We start from the raw sequence: 18025 nt of genomic DNA, 5'->3' as shown, positions 1-18025 counted from the left end.
GACATAAATTATTATTTTTAATGATTAATGGTATGATATCTATTTACAAAAAAAATGGAGCTATTAGAAATTCATTTTAGCCGTATACATTTAACTTGTATTTGTGGCTTCATTGATGATGATCGTTTATTAAATTTTAATAGATAAAATATAATTAATAGGCCTTATTTAATGGACAGGCCGGATCTTTGACATATAATTTCTATCATACTTATGTAAAACTTGATATTACGGATCTCACATGTGGTATATTACTTGGGATAGAAAGTAATTTTTTGCTGTTATAAATACACAACTAGTTGGACCAATTTGATTTGTCCAACTAGTTGTGTGTGAGCATTACTCATATATATAGTTTTTATATCATGAGTGGAAATTTTTTTGTTTTTTATAATTAAAAAGTAATATTTAAATGATTTGTAATATCATGTGAAAAAGAATATTGAGAAGTTTAAAATTTTAACAATGTTTGAGAAAAATTTTGAAAATAAAATGATGCTTTTGAAGAAAAGAAAATTGGCATTTTGAAATTATTGAGAAAATATTTTGAAAATTTGAAAATAAAAATTCAGAATTTGTATTAAATTTTTTTTTTGAAATAATTTATAATAAAAATGTTTTTTTGTTAAAATGTTTTCAAAAATACACATTTTATAAAAGAATGTTATTTTTAAATGGAAATTAAAATTTATGTATGAAAAAAAAATTACTAAATTATTAGGCACATACACTAATTGTACCTTCAACCATTTTTGGAAAATCTAATCAGTCTAGATTGAAGAGTAAATAACTTTAAATGTTTAAATCAAATTTCATTAAAATTGTTGATCAATCTTGTATGCTCAATATCTTTTTCATATGTAACCTGATCGGGACAAATAACTAGTGAAATTGAGTATTGATCAGAAAAATATAGTGAATAGACCAGACAGTAAAATGGGGCAAATATTTTGGTCAAAATTGTGACCAACTTTATTGACCTCATGAGAACCTAAGTGTTGATGTAAGTTTTGTGGGCCCCATCATAATGTGTGTCGAACATCAACACCATGAATTTAATGTGTCCCCTTCAGGTTATGAGATATGTAAAAAATCATCCGTATACGAAACTCTGGTGGGCCATGCCATCTAAAACCATGTGAAGACATCCTAAAAAATATAAAAGAACTTGGTGGGGCCCATGTGAGTTTTGGATGCGGCTGAAACTTGGTCTGACCCCTCATCCAAGTGGGACACACATAATGAATGAGTTAGATATCTGAATCATATTTAGGCAAACCCAATATATGATTATGAAAGGAAACCCCTCTCCACTCTATTTAGGTGATTTACTAATTACCCTGAGTTAACTTTGTGGGGTCTACCATTAATTATTTATTTTATCCACTCCATTCATCCATGTTAACCGATGATTTGGGGTCTAAAGAACAAAAAGGAATCATGTTCAAAGCTCAAGTGGACCACACCACAAGAAATAGTGTGATTGAACCTCTACCATTGAAAAATTCTTAGAGGCCATAGAAGTTTTGGATCAAGCCGATGTTTGTGTTTTCTCTTCATTCATATATTTTTGATATTATGAACAGGTTGGATGACAAATAAACATTATTGTGGGCCCAAGGAAGGTATCAACGATGGAAATCATTATTTCACATTGTTTTGTGTGGCATGGTCTACTTGAGTTTTGGATTTATCGAAAATTTGAGATCAACCCACACCGTTCATTCATTTTTTGAGATCATTTTAGAGAATTATCGAAAAAATGAATCATATCCAAAGATTAAATGGACCGCACTACAAAGAAGGGGAACATATTGGCTACTTCTCCTGACACTAGCCAATGGCTAGTGGTTGGTGCTATGTGGGCCCCACCATGATGTATGTGTTTAATCCACACCTTCCATCCATTTGTAGAGATCATTTTAGGGCAATATCCAAAGAACGAGTTAAATCTAAAGCTCTAGTGAACCCCAGTACACAGAAAACAGTGGGACAGTGACGCCCACCATTAAAAACTTCTAAAGGCAGTAAAAGTTTTATATGAAGATGATATTTGTGTTTTCTCATATTTCATGTATTTTTATACTTTTGAACAGGTTGGATTTCAAATAAACATTATGGTGGGACTTAAGATAGTTTCAACAGTGGAAATTACTATCCCAGTTGTTTTCTGGTGGGGTCCACTACAGATTTTTATCTGCCTCATTCTTTTGATCATGACTTAAAATGATATCTCAAAATGGATGGACGGTGTGGATATAACAAATATATCATAGTGGGGCCCACAAAACTTGGTGACGTCACGGACGTAGGGCGTCCAAGAGACGCCCACTGTCAGTGATGGAAACGGATTGGCTACTCCCCCTGCCACCAGCAATTGGCTGGTTGTCGGTGGTCTATGGGCCCCACCATGATTTATGTATTTCATCTGTCCATCTATTTTTATAGATCATTTTATGGCATGAAAGAAAAAATGAGTATATCTCAATCTCAAGCGGACCACGTTACAGGAAACAGTGTTGAATGAACGTTGAACATTAAAAATGTTTTGGGGGCCATAAAAGTTTTGGATCAGGCCGATTTTTATTGTTTCCCTTCATCTGGGTTTGTACTACCTAATCAACATATTGGATGTCAAATAAACAGTACACTGGGCCTTAGGAGGATTTTAATGATAGATATCCAATCATTGTTTTTTTTCCTATGGTGTGGTCTACCTAAGATTTTTATCTCTATAATTTTTGTATAAAGCCCTAAAATGATCTGTAAAAATGGATGAACGGAATGGATGAAACACTCACAGAGTACCGACCACCAGCAACAGGGCCGGTGCCAGCGGGAGTAACCAATCCGCCTCGGGCGGATTTCCAGCGGAAGCCTTTCGCATGACTTCCGGCGCAAGGATTCTAGGTGGGGCCCGTTGCGATGTTTGTGAGAAATCAAAGCCGTCCATCTGTTTTCTGACCTCATTTTAAGCTATTATACCAAAAATGAGTAGGATCCAAAACTCAAGTGGGCCATAGGAGATGAAACAGTGGGGAATGGAATGCCTACCGTTGCAACCTTCCTAGGCTCTACCTTGCTGTATATATGCCATATAAACCGTTTACAGCATCTAAACCGTTTATAAGGTCATTTTCACTCAGATAAAGTGAAAAAATGAAAAAAATTATATCGTCAAAAACTTTTATAGACATATAAATATTTCAACGGTGGTCACTAACTATCCACTGTTTCCTCTCGTGTGGCCCACTTGAGTTTTTGATCCTCCTAGATTTTGGTCCCACGTCATAAAATGATCTTAAAAAACGGATAGAGGGGTTAGATTTCACACAAACAACTAAGTAGGACCCACACAAAATTTTGTGCAAAATTGTCTTCCTCGTCTTCGTCAGCGACTCCTCGCTTATCTCTCTCTCTCTCTCTCTCTCGGTCCTTTCTCACGCATCCTCTATCTTTCTCTGTCTCTCTCGGCCCTCTCTCTCTCACGCATCCTCTCCCCTTCAATGATAACAACACTTCCAGGCTAGAGTTATTACAGGAATTCAAGTCCATGGGAGTGAAGATTTTTCAGGTACATATATTTTCACTTGAGTTTCAACTTAGAAAAATGAAAGAGGAATTACAATTTTCAGTTGGCTTGGTAGGCCCACCTCCTCATGATCTGACCTGATCGTATGGTGAGTGAGCGTTGAAATTGAATAGGGCGTGAGACATACATCATCTTTAAATTCACTTCAGTCCCTTTCTTATTTTTTTTTTTTTTGTCACATGCCCTAAAAGATATGATAAATAAATGTATGGACTTTATCAATCTATTTTTTCTGTGGTGTGGTCCACTTGGGCTTTGGATGTAACTCCTTTTTGGGATCATGCTTTAAAATTATCTTAAAAAATTGTTGGACGGTGTGAATCAAACACAAAAATCATGGTGGGCACGAAGAAGTTCTACACATTAAAAGTTGTGTTGTGCAGTAAGCAATTTATCTCAGAGAGAAATCTGGTCTATCTTGTGAACTGGACTCATCAAATGGCATCATGCAATGATAAGTGCCGGCATCGAAATTTCCATCATATGCAATCCTCACGTCCTCTTTAGATCCAAATAAATCAGACCAATCTAAAGCGTTGGTGGGGCCACAACATGTAAAATCATACCCAAAACCTGTAAAACCAAGTGGTATTGCCAACCTCAGTTTTGAAATGGCCTGATTTTTGGAGTACTCATTCATCCGGATGGGATAAATCTTATTCATGGGTTGAATGGCATATGTAAAACACGGTGGAGCCCAAACACAATCTGAAATGTTTTAATGGTGGGTGTCAATGTCCCAGCCTTATCCTGTGGAGTGACACACACATGTTTTGGGTCGGCTTGATTTTTATTAAACGGTGTTAAATTGAAGAGATGCACCTTATGTACGGAGTGGATTTGGACCCTACATCACGGCGGGCCCCACACACAACATCATAGAATAAGCCGAGAATCTGAAGGTACTGTACAACCTCTTGTCTATTTTATTGCAAAACATCATTTTCCCGCACAAGCAATCGTTGTTGTCTGTACCATGTGATAGACCACGAGATTGCACCACGAGATTGCAACATGTCTTTAAAACCGATGTATGGTATCCAAAGGACGTGTCCACCACATATATTACATTATTTCCCTTTACAACTAGCAATCACTAAATAAGAGTCATGAACCACTACAACTTCTCTATAACATTATTTCAGTGCAAATCTACATGTAGAGCCCAGGTGGGCCCACATATGATTAACAAAGACTTCAATTCACTACATAATAATAATAATAAATTTTCACCGGTGCATGTCTTCTGTGCCATGTGTTTGAAAGAGGTTAATTACTCGTATTCTAGATTACACTTTTAAATTTACTGATTTAATATTTGTCAGTAGCCACCTCAGTCTCTCTCGCATTCTCTCTCTCCTCTCAGTGATCGGGAACCCAATTTTTGGCGTGGACTCGTGATCGGGGCTCCAACTCAAACTCCTCTCGTTCTCTTCCTCAAAGCTCGAAAGGTAAAAATCCTAACCCTTTATCTAAGCTCCTCTCGTTCTCTTCCTCAAAGCCCGAAAGATATGCAAAGAAAGCAAACCAACTTTACATCAAAATGACTAATTTTTTAACATTATCAAAATAACTAATATGTACATCCTGAACTAGATCCAACTTTCAGTTGGCCCACATCACAGGAAACAGTGGTGATTAACCATTAAAAACTTCTTATGGTCACAAACGTTTTGGATGAAGCTGATACTTGTGTTTTCCCATCGTCAAAGTTGACCTCATCAACTGATTATTGGGAGGGATCAACAATCGAAAGTAGGTCACAGATGATGATCGGTTCATAAACATTATTTGACCATTCAATGTACTTTATTATATTAGTTTGGGCCATCCATTTTTTTTTCTTTAGATTGATTGGATGGTTAGGATCATTAGATCATAGTGACTTTTAAGAGACTCAACAATCAGAGGTGAGATACAAATGATGGACGATCGAGATCATTGATTGGACCTTTTGTAGTACAAATAAATGGGAGCGGATTTATCATTGATAATGCCTTTTGCAAATTTTGTCTATACATACCACAATCCCAACCGTCCAAATCATTGAACCCACCATGGTAGGGTACAGAAGAAATGTAAAAGTTGGTAGGAGGATTATAACCATCTGATTAGTGAACAATTTTCTGTAAATATTGAGTGTTTTTCCTTTTAACCATCCATTCTATGGCCACCAAATAGACGGTTAAGATCTTTCATTCAATTTGATTACTGGGTCTGGCCCATATTCAAAGAGGGTCACAAATTGGGCCATTTGGGGTGGGGTACATTTAATGCACGTGTACAGAGAAAATGGCATGCGTGTGATAGGCAATAATACTACCCTTTTGTTCTTTTGCTCTTTGCCTTTTTGTTTCGTCAACGAAATGGATCCAAGAACCGTAATTATTAAAGTATAATCTATTAATTTAATACGATAATAAGTTAATGATTAGTGATGGCGTCCTTTCTCCTAATCAGTTAGCTTTGGAGTTTTTTCTTATAATTTTTTACACGTTTGATGGTCCAACTAGAGTGGGGGCATCAAGTTGATCAACTTTTACCGGACTGAGTAAATTCAGTTAGGCCCACCTTGAATGTATGTGGTCTATGTCGCCCGTCCATCCGTTTTTCTATCTAATTTAGGGGTTGAGCCCAAAATAGGAGAATATCCAAAGATCAAATGAATCATACCACAGTAAACAGTGGGGATAATAATTTCCACCGTTGAAACCTTTATAGGCCCAACAGTAATGTTTATTTATCATCCAACCTGTTCATAATATCTACACCCTACACAATCCACTTCCCTACTATCCTACTGTGGTCTTTAAAAACTTAAAGGAGGGAGTGGGTTTGTCAGGGATATCTCTGGGCCCCACACAACCCTCTGCGCCAGTAGGCACATGCATTTCGGTCTTCTATATATATAGCCCTCTGCGCCAGTAGGCACATGCTTTCAAACTGCCCTTTAAGGCACAAGATACATATGTACACGTCAACGTTTGACATACGTGGAATATCCAGCTGCCACAAAAGGTGGACCACACCATGATGGTGATAACATGGTAAGAAAATTAGGCTGATCAACTTATGAGGTGGGCCACACCAGTACAATGAATAATGCCATTAGCTGTCTAATGTCCATATTGTCGTATCATGCTAAATGAGTGGATGGGCCTAATTTAGGCGTTACATCCTTTAGGATCGGATATAGGAGGGCTGGTATTTGGAATGTCAATGCATCCTGATGGGGCTCATCCCATTTTTTTTCTTGGGGTTGTTAAGTAAATCCATTGCCTTCTGTCAATGTGCATATTGTTCCATTGCCTTCTGTTGCCTAAAATGGTCCTTGCAAACCTTAATGAGCTTGTATATTACATTTTTTATCTTAAATTATTATTGTGATTAGTTAGTTTATAGTTGTGACTTGTAATTGTGATTTGTAAGTTAGATAATTAGTTACCCGTTTGAGGATTTCTATGTGGCCATACATAGATAAAGTGTGTTTTTGGTGGCATAGAAATCGCTCAAATTGTCCCATTTTGGACAGAAGGTTAGATGGATAGTATGCTTTCATATAATCTATTTAAATGTTCATGCCTTAGACCTGTTGGGGACAATGCCAGGTTGTTTACATCGGAGGTCGGTGTCTTATGTCGATCTCTGATCCCTACCACTACCCCCCGTTGGGTAGACGTGACAGATGATGTGCGGCAGCACATCCATCAGCGCCTTACGGTAAAATATAGTAAATTAAATTTTGTTTTGTAAAAGTTCATTTATGGCTAAGTTATTTTCTTAATAAGTTTATTACCTTAATCCATTATTTACAAAATTACAGGATAAATTTGTCTTGGATTTGAGTGTTCCGAACATGTCTCATGCCATCGATGAGATGATCAAGGAGCGGTTTAAGGAGTACCGCAGTGATTTACACCAGCGGTACAAGCGGTGCAGGAGCCTCGAGGAGGCCGTACTGACCGCACCACCGCACGTGACCATTGACGATTGGCGGATACTCTGTGAGAGATTTTCGTCTGAGTCTTTTCAGGTAATATTTACATATTTACGATATCTTAAGGTAACAATTAAATTCGTAATTAATAATAATGTATTATGAATAATGTGTTCAGAAGAGGAGAAAAATAAATTCTACGAACAGGGGAAAGTTGGAAGTGAACCACATAGCTGGTTCAAAGTCATTTGTACAACTTCGTCGCGACATGGTAAGAAGATACTGGTTATTATTAAGTTGATATATTTTTTCATGCATTTATATTAGCTCTATTGTCATTTTGATTGTGCAGCGAGATTCCATCACTGGATAGGAGCCCGAACCAGTAAACTTATACAGAGAGACTCATTGTCGGTAGGCAACGGGATCTTGGGTACATCCTACAACCAGCGAGAATTGGGTAAAAATCGTTACATTGTAAAATTTAATTGCATTGAATTATAATAATGTTATTTGTTATGAAAATTCATGTTTTCATTGCAGGCGGCGATAAACGCCATACGCAGTTAGCCCACTCCCGATGGTACTCAGTGGAGTGAGCCAGAGATCCTGAGCGAGGTGCTTGGCACCCGTTCTGGATATGTGCGTGGGCTTGGCCATGGTGCCAAGCTCATGGCACCCGCTAGAGTTGCATCCAGCCAATCCGTCGCTGGCGAGAGCACCATACGCCGAACTGATATTGCAGAGAAAGAGGTTCAACATCTACGGGGCGTCGTCGACGACATCAAAGACCAACTGGCGAGGCAGAGGGAGGAGCATGAGAGGCAGAAAGAGGAGCAGGAGAGGCACAGGGAGGAGCAAGAGAGGAGGATGGAGGATATGCGGGTGGAGCATGAGCGACGAATGCAGGAGATATTACAGGTTCTCGCTGCACGCTTACCCATCGATGCCCCACCACCTCCGCCTTCATCTTTGTAATTTGTCATATTTTATTTATGATTTATTTTATATACGAATGTTAAACTTATATGTATTTGTGCGTGGATGAATGTAATGTGGATAAGACTATTTGTGTATGTATGGATGTGATTTTTGTTTGGATGGATGTAGTTTGTGTTTGTTTGGAAAAATGGGAATATGAATATAATGAAATATATTGTAACAGGTGTATAACAAGAATTTTTGCAAAAAAAAAAGAAAAAAAAAAGAGACTTTTACCTACGAAAATTTTCGTAGGTAAAAGTTTCATCGACATTTTTACCTACGAATTTTTTCGCAGGTAAAAGGTTCATTCACATTTTATTACGTACGAATCATTTCGTAGGTAAAAGTTTTATCAACAGTTTTACCTACGTCAAATTTCATAGGTAAAAAGTCTTAGCACAGTTTGTACCTACGAAACCTTTCGTAGGTAAAAGTCTTAACACCGTTTGTACCAATGCAAAATTTTGTAGGTAAAAGTATTAACATAGTTATTAGCTACGAAAACGTTTATAGGTAAAAGTTTTAATACAGTTTGTACCTACGAAACATGTCATAGGTAAAAGCTTTAACAAAGTTTGTAGCTACGAAAACGTTCGTAGGTAAAAGTCTTAAAACCGTTTGTACCTACGAATAAATTCGTAGGTAAAAGTTTCAACTAAGTTTATAGCTACAGAAACATTCGCAGGTAAAGGTCTTAATACAGTTTGTACCTACGAAACATGTCGTAGGTAAAAGTTTTAATGAAGTTTGTAGCTACGAAAATGCTCGTAGGTAAAAGTCCTAACACCGTTTGTACCTATGAAAAAATTCGTAGGTGGAAATTTTAACAAAGTTTTTAGCTACAAAAATGTTCGTAGGTAAAAGTTTTAACAAAGTTTTTAGCTACGAAATGTTCGTAGGGAAAAGTTTTAACACTTCGTAGCTAAAGTCTTAACAAAGTTTTTAATTTCGTTGGTAAAAGTCTTCCCATTGCCAACGATGACATTTTTGCGTCGGTAAAAGTCTTTAGCCACGGCTTTTTACCAACGAATTTACCGACGTAATATTTCGTAGGTAAAATTCTTTACCTACGAAATAATATCATTTACCTCCGAAATTTTTCGTAGGTAAAAGTAAAATTTCTTGTAGTGACATAGTCTCTTGGGTTGATGAAATATCCATTCCAGTCTCGCACCGTTGTCTTGTCCCTATTCAGTTTGGATGATATAAAGACATAATTTGGTGTGATGCTGTTCCTATGGATGTGGGCCATATCATTTTGGATAGGCCGTGGCTCTATGATAGGGACGTCACCATATTTGGTCGTTCAAATGTGTGTACGTTCTGGTTTGAGGGCAAGAAAGTCAAGTTAAATCCTTTGTCACCCAAAAATACAATTGGAAAAGAATCCACCACACAGAGTGGTGCGAGCGGCCCAAAAGAAGTAGAGTCGAAGTCCAAGTTCAAACCGCTCTATATTTTGAATGCCAAAGACTTTGAGTGAGAAACGGAGGTAGACTCGACGATATACGCCCTTGTGGATAGGGAGAGTGTAATAGAGACTAGCTTAGAGTTACCCACTGAGGCCATTCAAGTAGTACATGAGTTTCGTGTCTTTCTTGATGATCTACCGAATGAGCTTCACCCTATGAGGGATATACAACATGTCATTGATTTAATCCCTAGGGTGACTCTACCAAACCTCCTGTATTACAGAATGAAGCCAAAGGAGTACGCTAAGTTGAAGAGGCAGATTGATGAACTCCTAGAGAAGGGTTTCATTCGAGAGAGCATGAGTCCGTGTGCTGTGCCCGCCCTTCTTACACCTATGAAGGATGGCACATGGAGGATGTGTGTTGATAGTAGGGCCATCAACAAAATCATATTCAAGTATCAGTTTCCCATACCACGTCTTGATGACATGCTAGATAGATGGCCAATGCTACTATCTTCTCAAAAATTAACCTCAAAAGTGGGTATCACCAAATCCGTATATGCCCTGGTGATGAGTGGAAGATGACTTTCAAGTCGAAAGATGGGCTATATGAGTGGCTAGTTATGCCTTTTGGGTTAACTAACGCCCCAAGCACTTTCATGTGTGTGATGACCCAAGTGTTGAGGCCCTTCATGGGAAAGTTCCTGGTCGTATACTTTGATGATATCTTGATTTATAGCATGACCAAGAAGCAACACCTCAACCATTTGAGGGAGGTTTGTGGGATCCTTAAGGTCGAGAAGTTGTACGCCAACCTAAAGAAGTGTGCTTCCTTGTCTAGTAGTGTGATCTTCTTAGGTTTTATTGTGTCAGCTGAGGGCGTATCGACGGTTCCCGAGAAGGTTAAGGCTATCGTCAAGTGGCCTGAACTCCGCAATATTCATGAGGTGCGCAGCTTTCACTGCTTAGCCACCTTTTATACGCGGTTCATTCAAGGCTTCAGTTCCATTATGGCTCTCATCATGGATTGCATAGAAAAGGGATAGTTTCAATGGACAAAGGCAGCTTCAAAGGCCTGCAAGGAGATAGAGGTAAAGATGACCGAATCTCCAGTCATGCGGCTTCCAGATTTTTCAAAAGCTTTTGAAGTCGCATGTGACGCGTCAAGTGTCGGTATAGGAGGAGTACTTAGTTAGGAAGGGCACCCTATTGCCTTTTTTAGTGAGAAACTGAATGAGGCGAAATAAAGATATTCCACCTATGACAAGGAATTCTACGCGGTAGTGCAATCACAATGCCATCGGCGTCATTATCTATTACCGTAAGAATTCGTCTTATTTTTGGATCACGAGGACTTGAGATACTTGAACTCTCAGAAGAAATTAAGCCCCAAGCATGCCAAGTGGGTTTAATTCCTTCAAGAGTATACTTTCATGCTTAAGCATAAGGCTGGTGTAGAGAATAAGCCTGCCGATGCGTTGAGTCGTCGAGTCGTATTACTCAACTCCATAAGCGTTGAAGTTACGGGCTTTGAGCGCATCAAAGAAGAGTATTCTATATGTTTAGATTTCGGAGTTGTGTACGCATCGTTGTTAGAGAGTATGTCAGGAGCTAACATTGAATATTTAATTTTGAATGAATATTTGTTTAAGAGTGACTGCTTGTGTATACCACGCACCTCCCTCCACAATTTTCTTATTTGAGAATTACATTTAAGAGGGGTTGCAGGTCATTTTGGTCGTGACAAGACCATTGCCCTAGTGAAGGATAGGTTTTATTGGCTAAGCCTCAAGCGAGACATGGCAAAAATTATAGGACAATGTCATACTTGTCAACTGGCAAAACAAAGGAAACAAAATACACCATTATACACACCTTTGCCAGTCCCATTCATCCATTGGTAGGACATCAGTATGGACTTCGTGCTTAGACTTTCCAAGACTATTCGGAAACACGATTCCATATTGTTGTCGTGGACCGTTTCTCTAAAATGGCCCACTTCATTCCTTGTTCTAAGACCTTCGATGCATCTCATGTTGCTAAGTTGTTCTTTAGTGAGGTCCTCAAACTGCATGGATTATCAAAAACCATAGTGTCTGACTATGACGTACGCTTTATGATTTACTTCTGGAAGACACTATGACACATGATGAATACTAGGCTCAAATTTTCTTTTGCCTACCACCCTCAGACCGATGACCAAACTGAGGTGGTTAATAGGAGCCTAAGGAGTTTACTTCGAGGTTTAGTGGGGGAGCATACTAGGACATGGGACACCGTACTACCCATAGCCGAGTTTGCATACAATAGTTCTGTCAATAGATCCACAGGTCTAAGTCTTTTTGAAGTCGTTATTGGTTACAAGCCTAGGAAGCCTATTGATCTTATCCCCATGTCATTTTCCCACAGGCCATCGGAGTCTGCAGAGTCTTTTGCGCATCACATACATTCATTGCATCAAGAAATCAGGCGAAAGATCACTATTAGTAATGAACATTATAAATTTTCTTCAGACCAACATAGACGTTTCAAAGAGTTCAATATCGGGGACTCTGTGATGGTCTGCATCAGGCTTGAGCGGTACCCTCCAGGGGCCGTTCATAAGTTATACGTGCGTACCTTGGGCCCTTCAAAATTATAAAGCGAAACGGTTTCAATGCGTATGAGGTAGATCTTTCACCTTCCATGGGAATTAGTTCCACATTCAATGTGGAGGATCTAGTTGTTTTTCAAGGACTCACTAATACTTTGTCTGGCCTTTCGCCCACCCATCCTGATTCCTCAGATTTACACCTTAATTCATGACCTCTTTCCGACCTTTTATTCCAGCCTCTGCCTCCCATACCTAACCTTCACACACCTAGAGAGAAAATAGAGGATATCTTGTACCACGAGATAATTTTTACGTCAGATGGTGGGTTTCAGAAGTACCTAGTTAAATGGAAGTCACGCCCAGCTTCAGACAACACGTAGTTCACTGAGGCGGAGCTTCAAAGACTTGATCCTGACATCTTGGAGCAGTTCAGGAGTTTTATTTTGCCAGTGGCAAAATCTTCACAGCTGGGGAGAATTGATGAGGACATCGTGCGCACGCCGCCTACACGCTCACGCACAACCCCCCCTACGCACGTACGTACACAAAAGGAGGGCCCCACCATAGATCTGATTCGATGACAATGTCCAGGGAGGGCCTCCTAGCTAGAAGACGAAGTTTTGGTTCAAAAGGGTGGGTTTGATAGTCAAGAAAAGCCCATCATGGGACCTCATGATCATGGCCCACTCGTCGGATTGATGTCATATTTTAGGTTTTACTTATTGTTATTATTTAGAACATCGTGAACGCTTAAGATTTTTTCGTTTGGTTTTTATTTTAGTTTACTTCACCGCTAAGTAATAGGTTGTACACATGGTGCGAGTTTTAAGGTATAGGATTTTTCCTATAAATAGGCACCCATTGTAGTTCTTTTGATTCATTCAAGCTTAATAAAAAAATTCCTGCTTTATTTTTCTACTCTCTTCGTGAGTTGTAGAAGAATTCAAAAGTGGGTGCGATGTCCTCCCTTTTCGAAGGGCTAACTACGTGGTGTGAAGCCACATCTATCCTCATTTGTCCCTACCCTCTCCCATCCATATACCTCATCTTTTATCATCAGTATTACTTTAAAATTCTCAGTCTTTACAACTATTCATCCCCCTATAGCCAGTTTCCATAATTTGAAACTTCGGCGGAACACTACGTCTCGACCTTACGTCGGATCGTCGTCAAACTTGGAGGGATTGGAGCTATCTTCTGGCCGACCAAAGCCTAGGTATCACTTTGGGGAGGTGGGCTTCCATCACACGTGCGGCTAGCCCACCCGCGCACGTGCGTTAGCTCTAAGTCACCATATGCATGCAAGAGCTTTCTCTGGGTCAGGTTTTCCTCAGGTTTTTCTCTTTTCATTCCTATTTCCTAAACCTTAGCCTTAGTTTATATTAGTCCTAATTTATTTGCCCCTTTTTTCCACCCTAGGGTTCCTTGAATTGAAATTCGGGAATCCCTTGGATTAGGGACTGATTCTTATGCATGTGTGGTTGATTTCTATTTCCCTTTGACATCGTTTGACTTATAATTTTTATTGGTTCAACCCTAGCCTGTGTCAGCCTGGACCCGCATAGATTCCCCTTTCATTGAATGTTTAGACTATCATGTGGGATGTGGAATTTATGTAATTTTTTCTGAATTGGTATGATCTAAGCCTGAATTCTTGCACATCATACTTGAATTTCATGTCCTGCATCACTTTGTGCTCACTTTGGCTTCTTAGCGCTCTTGTCTTTGCGTTGATTATGGTGTGGTCTTGCATGTGGTGTTAGGCTTCCTTCTAATTCTTTCTCCTTATGATGATGTGATGACATCATTTATTGACATAATGTTACTAGAGCTGAAGTAGTATGGCACAATGGTGCCTGTAGATTCGTTGAAGCTCATTTTGGCTAAGTGACAAAATTTTGCATGTCAATAGATGCCCCCACTTGCTTGATGTGATGAAGTGTTGTTGGTGCCTCTGGGATGTTAGAGCATCGTGCATGTGTCCAGTGTCAGTTATCGTTTTGTATTCCAATCGTTGGTTATAAATATTGGCTCATTCATCACTTTTTGTACTGTATTTTTTTTTTCTTTAGAGCTAGTGCCTAAACCTTAGATAGTGTGACAATGAAGTCATTTGAGTAAGCATGCTCATAGCAATGAAGGCTCAACCTTCTTCCGTAGTCATGGCTAAGGCCTTAGTGTAATAGCCTTGCCTCTCTAGGGTTAGCACTAGAGGAAGGTCAAAAGGCGTTGACGCTATTAGAGGTCCAGACAGAGACACACGGATGATGCAAGAAGCAATAAGAAAGGTGGAGCATGTGGCGATTTGGTGCAGGAGAGAGCGTTAAGAGCTTAAAGGAGTTGTGAGTTGCCTGCATTCCATTGCTACAATAGAGAAAGTTGGCGGTGTTGGCTCTTGCTTGTGGAGGACCTTAGCCACATGTCCTAGCTATGTGAGAGGTAGCACTGGGGTTGTTTGAGGCTTCAGTGACAAGTCGCTGGCTTTTGCAACTTCTTTAGGGGTGGTGGCTACAAGCTCATGGGCAAACTTTGGCAAAGGCCATGAAGGTAGCGGAAGTCTTGAGATTCAAGACGAAGCTACAAATTGATCACTCTATGTAGGCTTCTCCCTTAGGAAGCATTGCTCATCATGGGTTTCACCCTTATACCCACTTGTGGGGTAACGCTTCACCCAACATTACCCAAAGATCTTATCTATCCTTGTAAAAGGGAATGATTAAAGACATCTCAGGGTCTGCTGGCCAGTGTTAATCTCAGGGGTAGGGTGCATGGGTGTATTTTACCCATATATGCCCTTCTCCTATTTCTCTGCTTCAAGTCATTCCTAAACATCATGTTTTATGGTGTCTAGCGTTGCCACTAACCTTCAATTTGCTTCCTCTTGTGCTCTTCCTTGAAGCTTATTGTCGAAATGGTATCTTCAGGCTTGAAGAATCGATCTCTTACTTTGAAGTAACTTGATATACTTTATAAGATATTTGAAATGAAAAGAATCTTATCTTCTTTTCTTCGCTTCCTTCTTGTGTTTGCTTGTACTTGTAGCATAGATATGTGACGCAGGGATGAACGTGATGAGGTTGAGCACCGTCTCCCTCAAGAGGATAACTGTTCCGAATCCACAGAACTTCTCTGGAATCCTCATAGAGGCTTCTCAAATCCACAAGAAAGAAAGCAAGCAAAATAGAAAATAAATTCTATAAAATTCAAAATTGATTAATGAATGAAATAAACGAGTTCATAACCCTTTAAATAGGATACCAAGCAATGAGAGAGAAATCAGAAGCAAACTACAACTAAAACTCTTAGAATTCTCAACTTACTATAAATAGTAAACTTACTATTTATAGACAGTCATGATGTCTACTAGTGTGCAGGGTTTTCGGCCAAAAATAGTATCTTATTTGGCTTCACCAAACCATTCTCCTAATTATTTTAAGCTCTTTTCATGTTGGGCGCAACTCCTAAAGCCCAACGGATGAAGAGTTATAATCAAACTAAAACTTACTATTTATAGTAAAAATGGAATTGAAATAAGGAAACGACCATCGATCTAGGGGTATTTCACAAATCCGGCTAAAGTAGCTCGTTGCCATGAAACTGTCTGCGACCCACTCTACATCAATATGTCTATTATAGTGATGTCAAGTACATAACAGTTGTATGCTTCTCATGTGATGGCCTAGACTATAATCTCACAGCTTTCACTATTTGGGGTGATGCGTGATCAATATACATTGTTGAGTATAACTCATGGGTGTAGTAGGGTGGCATGCTTTGGCATAAGCGAGACAGACTCTTAAGTCTATTGATGTTGTAGGTGCAAACATGGGTCATGAGACTTAGTATAGCTTAAAGTATAGGAGTTAGTTTAGGACTCAAGTCAAGATTGGTGCTAAAAAGTGTGAAAGAGTCTTTGCATCTTCGATGACTTCTTAACACATGAGCATCCATTGGGGTTGCTCAGCCAAGCCTTTGAATTATAATGTTGTATGCGGATTCTCTTGTATCTGATGGTTGTATGCTTGGCAGATGCTAGAGGAGGGAATAGTTATATCTGATTGTGTAATTTATCCTCATGTAGGAGAGTGAGAGTTTTGCTAAGGATTAACTCATTAGAGATTTTTTTTAGCCTAAAGTGCCTGTATGAACCTCTTCTTTGCGCCTCAATGGGGATGGTAGGAGAAGTTATCCACCAAGGATTTAACTAGGGTTAGACCACTAGATAAGCGCCAATGATGTACGAGTGATGTTGCATTTTGAGGCTCTTACATAGCTTCAAAGTGTGACTTATTCACCTGAAATAATAGGAGTATTCGTAGAGGACCACAGAGGCTACTATAGTTTAAGCTCATTTATACTTTGGAGCAGGAACACAATTTAAGCTTGTAAGTAGCTAGAGCATAGATGACCAAGTCCGTCTGATGGTTGCACGATGGTCTTATAAGGGTTGACATAGTTTAGGGCTCGTGCGTAGCTTTAGAGCAGCATCACAATTTAGGTTTGTAAGTTATTGGAGCGATTACATAATTTAGGCTTATAATTTATTAGAGTGATTACACAATTTAGGCTCATAGGTTGTTTGAATGATTACTCAATTTAGGCTCGTAAGTTGTTGTAGTGAGCACATGATTTAGACTCATAAATTATTAGAACGAGTACATAGTTTAGGCTCATAAGTTATTGGAGCAAGCACACAGTTTAGACTCATAAGTTATTGGAGTGAGTATACAATTTAGGCTCATGAGCTATTAGAGTGATTTTTCTATCTGCCCTTGGGTGGGATAGACTTCTGAAGTCAGGTGATCATCTACTATTCTGAGATGGTGTTTGGCTTTATCGAAAGGCAAATTGGCTCTTGGAAGAGAGGCGAGCTAGTCGCCTTCCATGGCTCTAAGGGAGAAAGGCACAAAAGGATGTTGGCACAAGTTTCTTTTATGTGTGATGAATCTCAGGCATAGGGCCCAATTAGGTACAAACTAGTATTGGGGTTGTTTGATGCTCTATGGGAGGCGACTCATTTAGGGGCAATGGACATTATGGTGGTGCAAGCTCATGGGCCGATCTTGGCGGAGGCCGTGGTGGCAATGTAACTCTCAAAATTAAAGAAGAACCTATATTTTGAATCGACATAGACTTCTCTCTTAGGAAGCATGGCCCGATATAGGGAAAATATATGAAAGAATCTTGCCTATTTATATAGTGGGTAAGGGCTTCTCCTGTTGCTTGTATCTAATACCTAAGTTGATTGTGGACCTTGGGCATCCTTGGTAATCCATGTAAGGTTTCATGGTGTCCGAGATAACCACCATCCTTTAGTTGCACTCTCCTTTTAAGCATGTTGCTTTGAGTGATGTCTTCATGTAGTTTATCCTTGTGTAGGAGAGTGAGAATTTCATTGACAATTGACCTGTAGGGGATTTTCTTTATAACCAATGTGCTTAGATGTGTGTCTCTTCTTTAAACGACTCATTGGGGAGTGTTAGGAGAGTTTATTCACTGGGGTTT

At 39.2% G+C, this 18025-nt stretch overlaps 1 protein-coding gene across 1 annotated transcript; it reads left to right on the top strand.

The window, feature by feature from the left end:
- The first annotated feature begins 7435 nt into the window (after positions 1-7435).
- Positions 7436-7918, top strand: LOC131249663 (uncharacterized). The gene is made up of 3 exons (XM_058250444.1): positions 7436-7625; positions 7708-7814; positions 7882-7918. Exons 1-3 carry the CDS (start codon positions 7449-7451, stop codon positions 7916-7918), a joined length of 321 nt encoding a protein of 106 aa, XP_058106427.1. The 5' UTR covers positions 7436-7448.
- Positions 7919-18025: the final 10107 nt, after the last annotated feature.

This window comes from Magnolia sinica, chromosome 6, assembly GCF_029962835.1.
Source record: "Magnolia sinica isolate HGM2019 chromosome 6, MsV1, whole genome shotgun sequence".
Lineage (NCBI taxonomy): Eukaryota > Viridiplantae > Streptophyta > Magnoliopsida > Magnoliales > Magnoliaceae > Magnolia > Magnolia sinica.
Note: the sequence above shows the minus strand (reverse complement) of the source record. Positions and strands in the feature narration are given on the sequence as shown.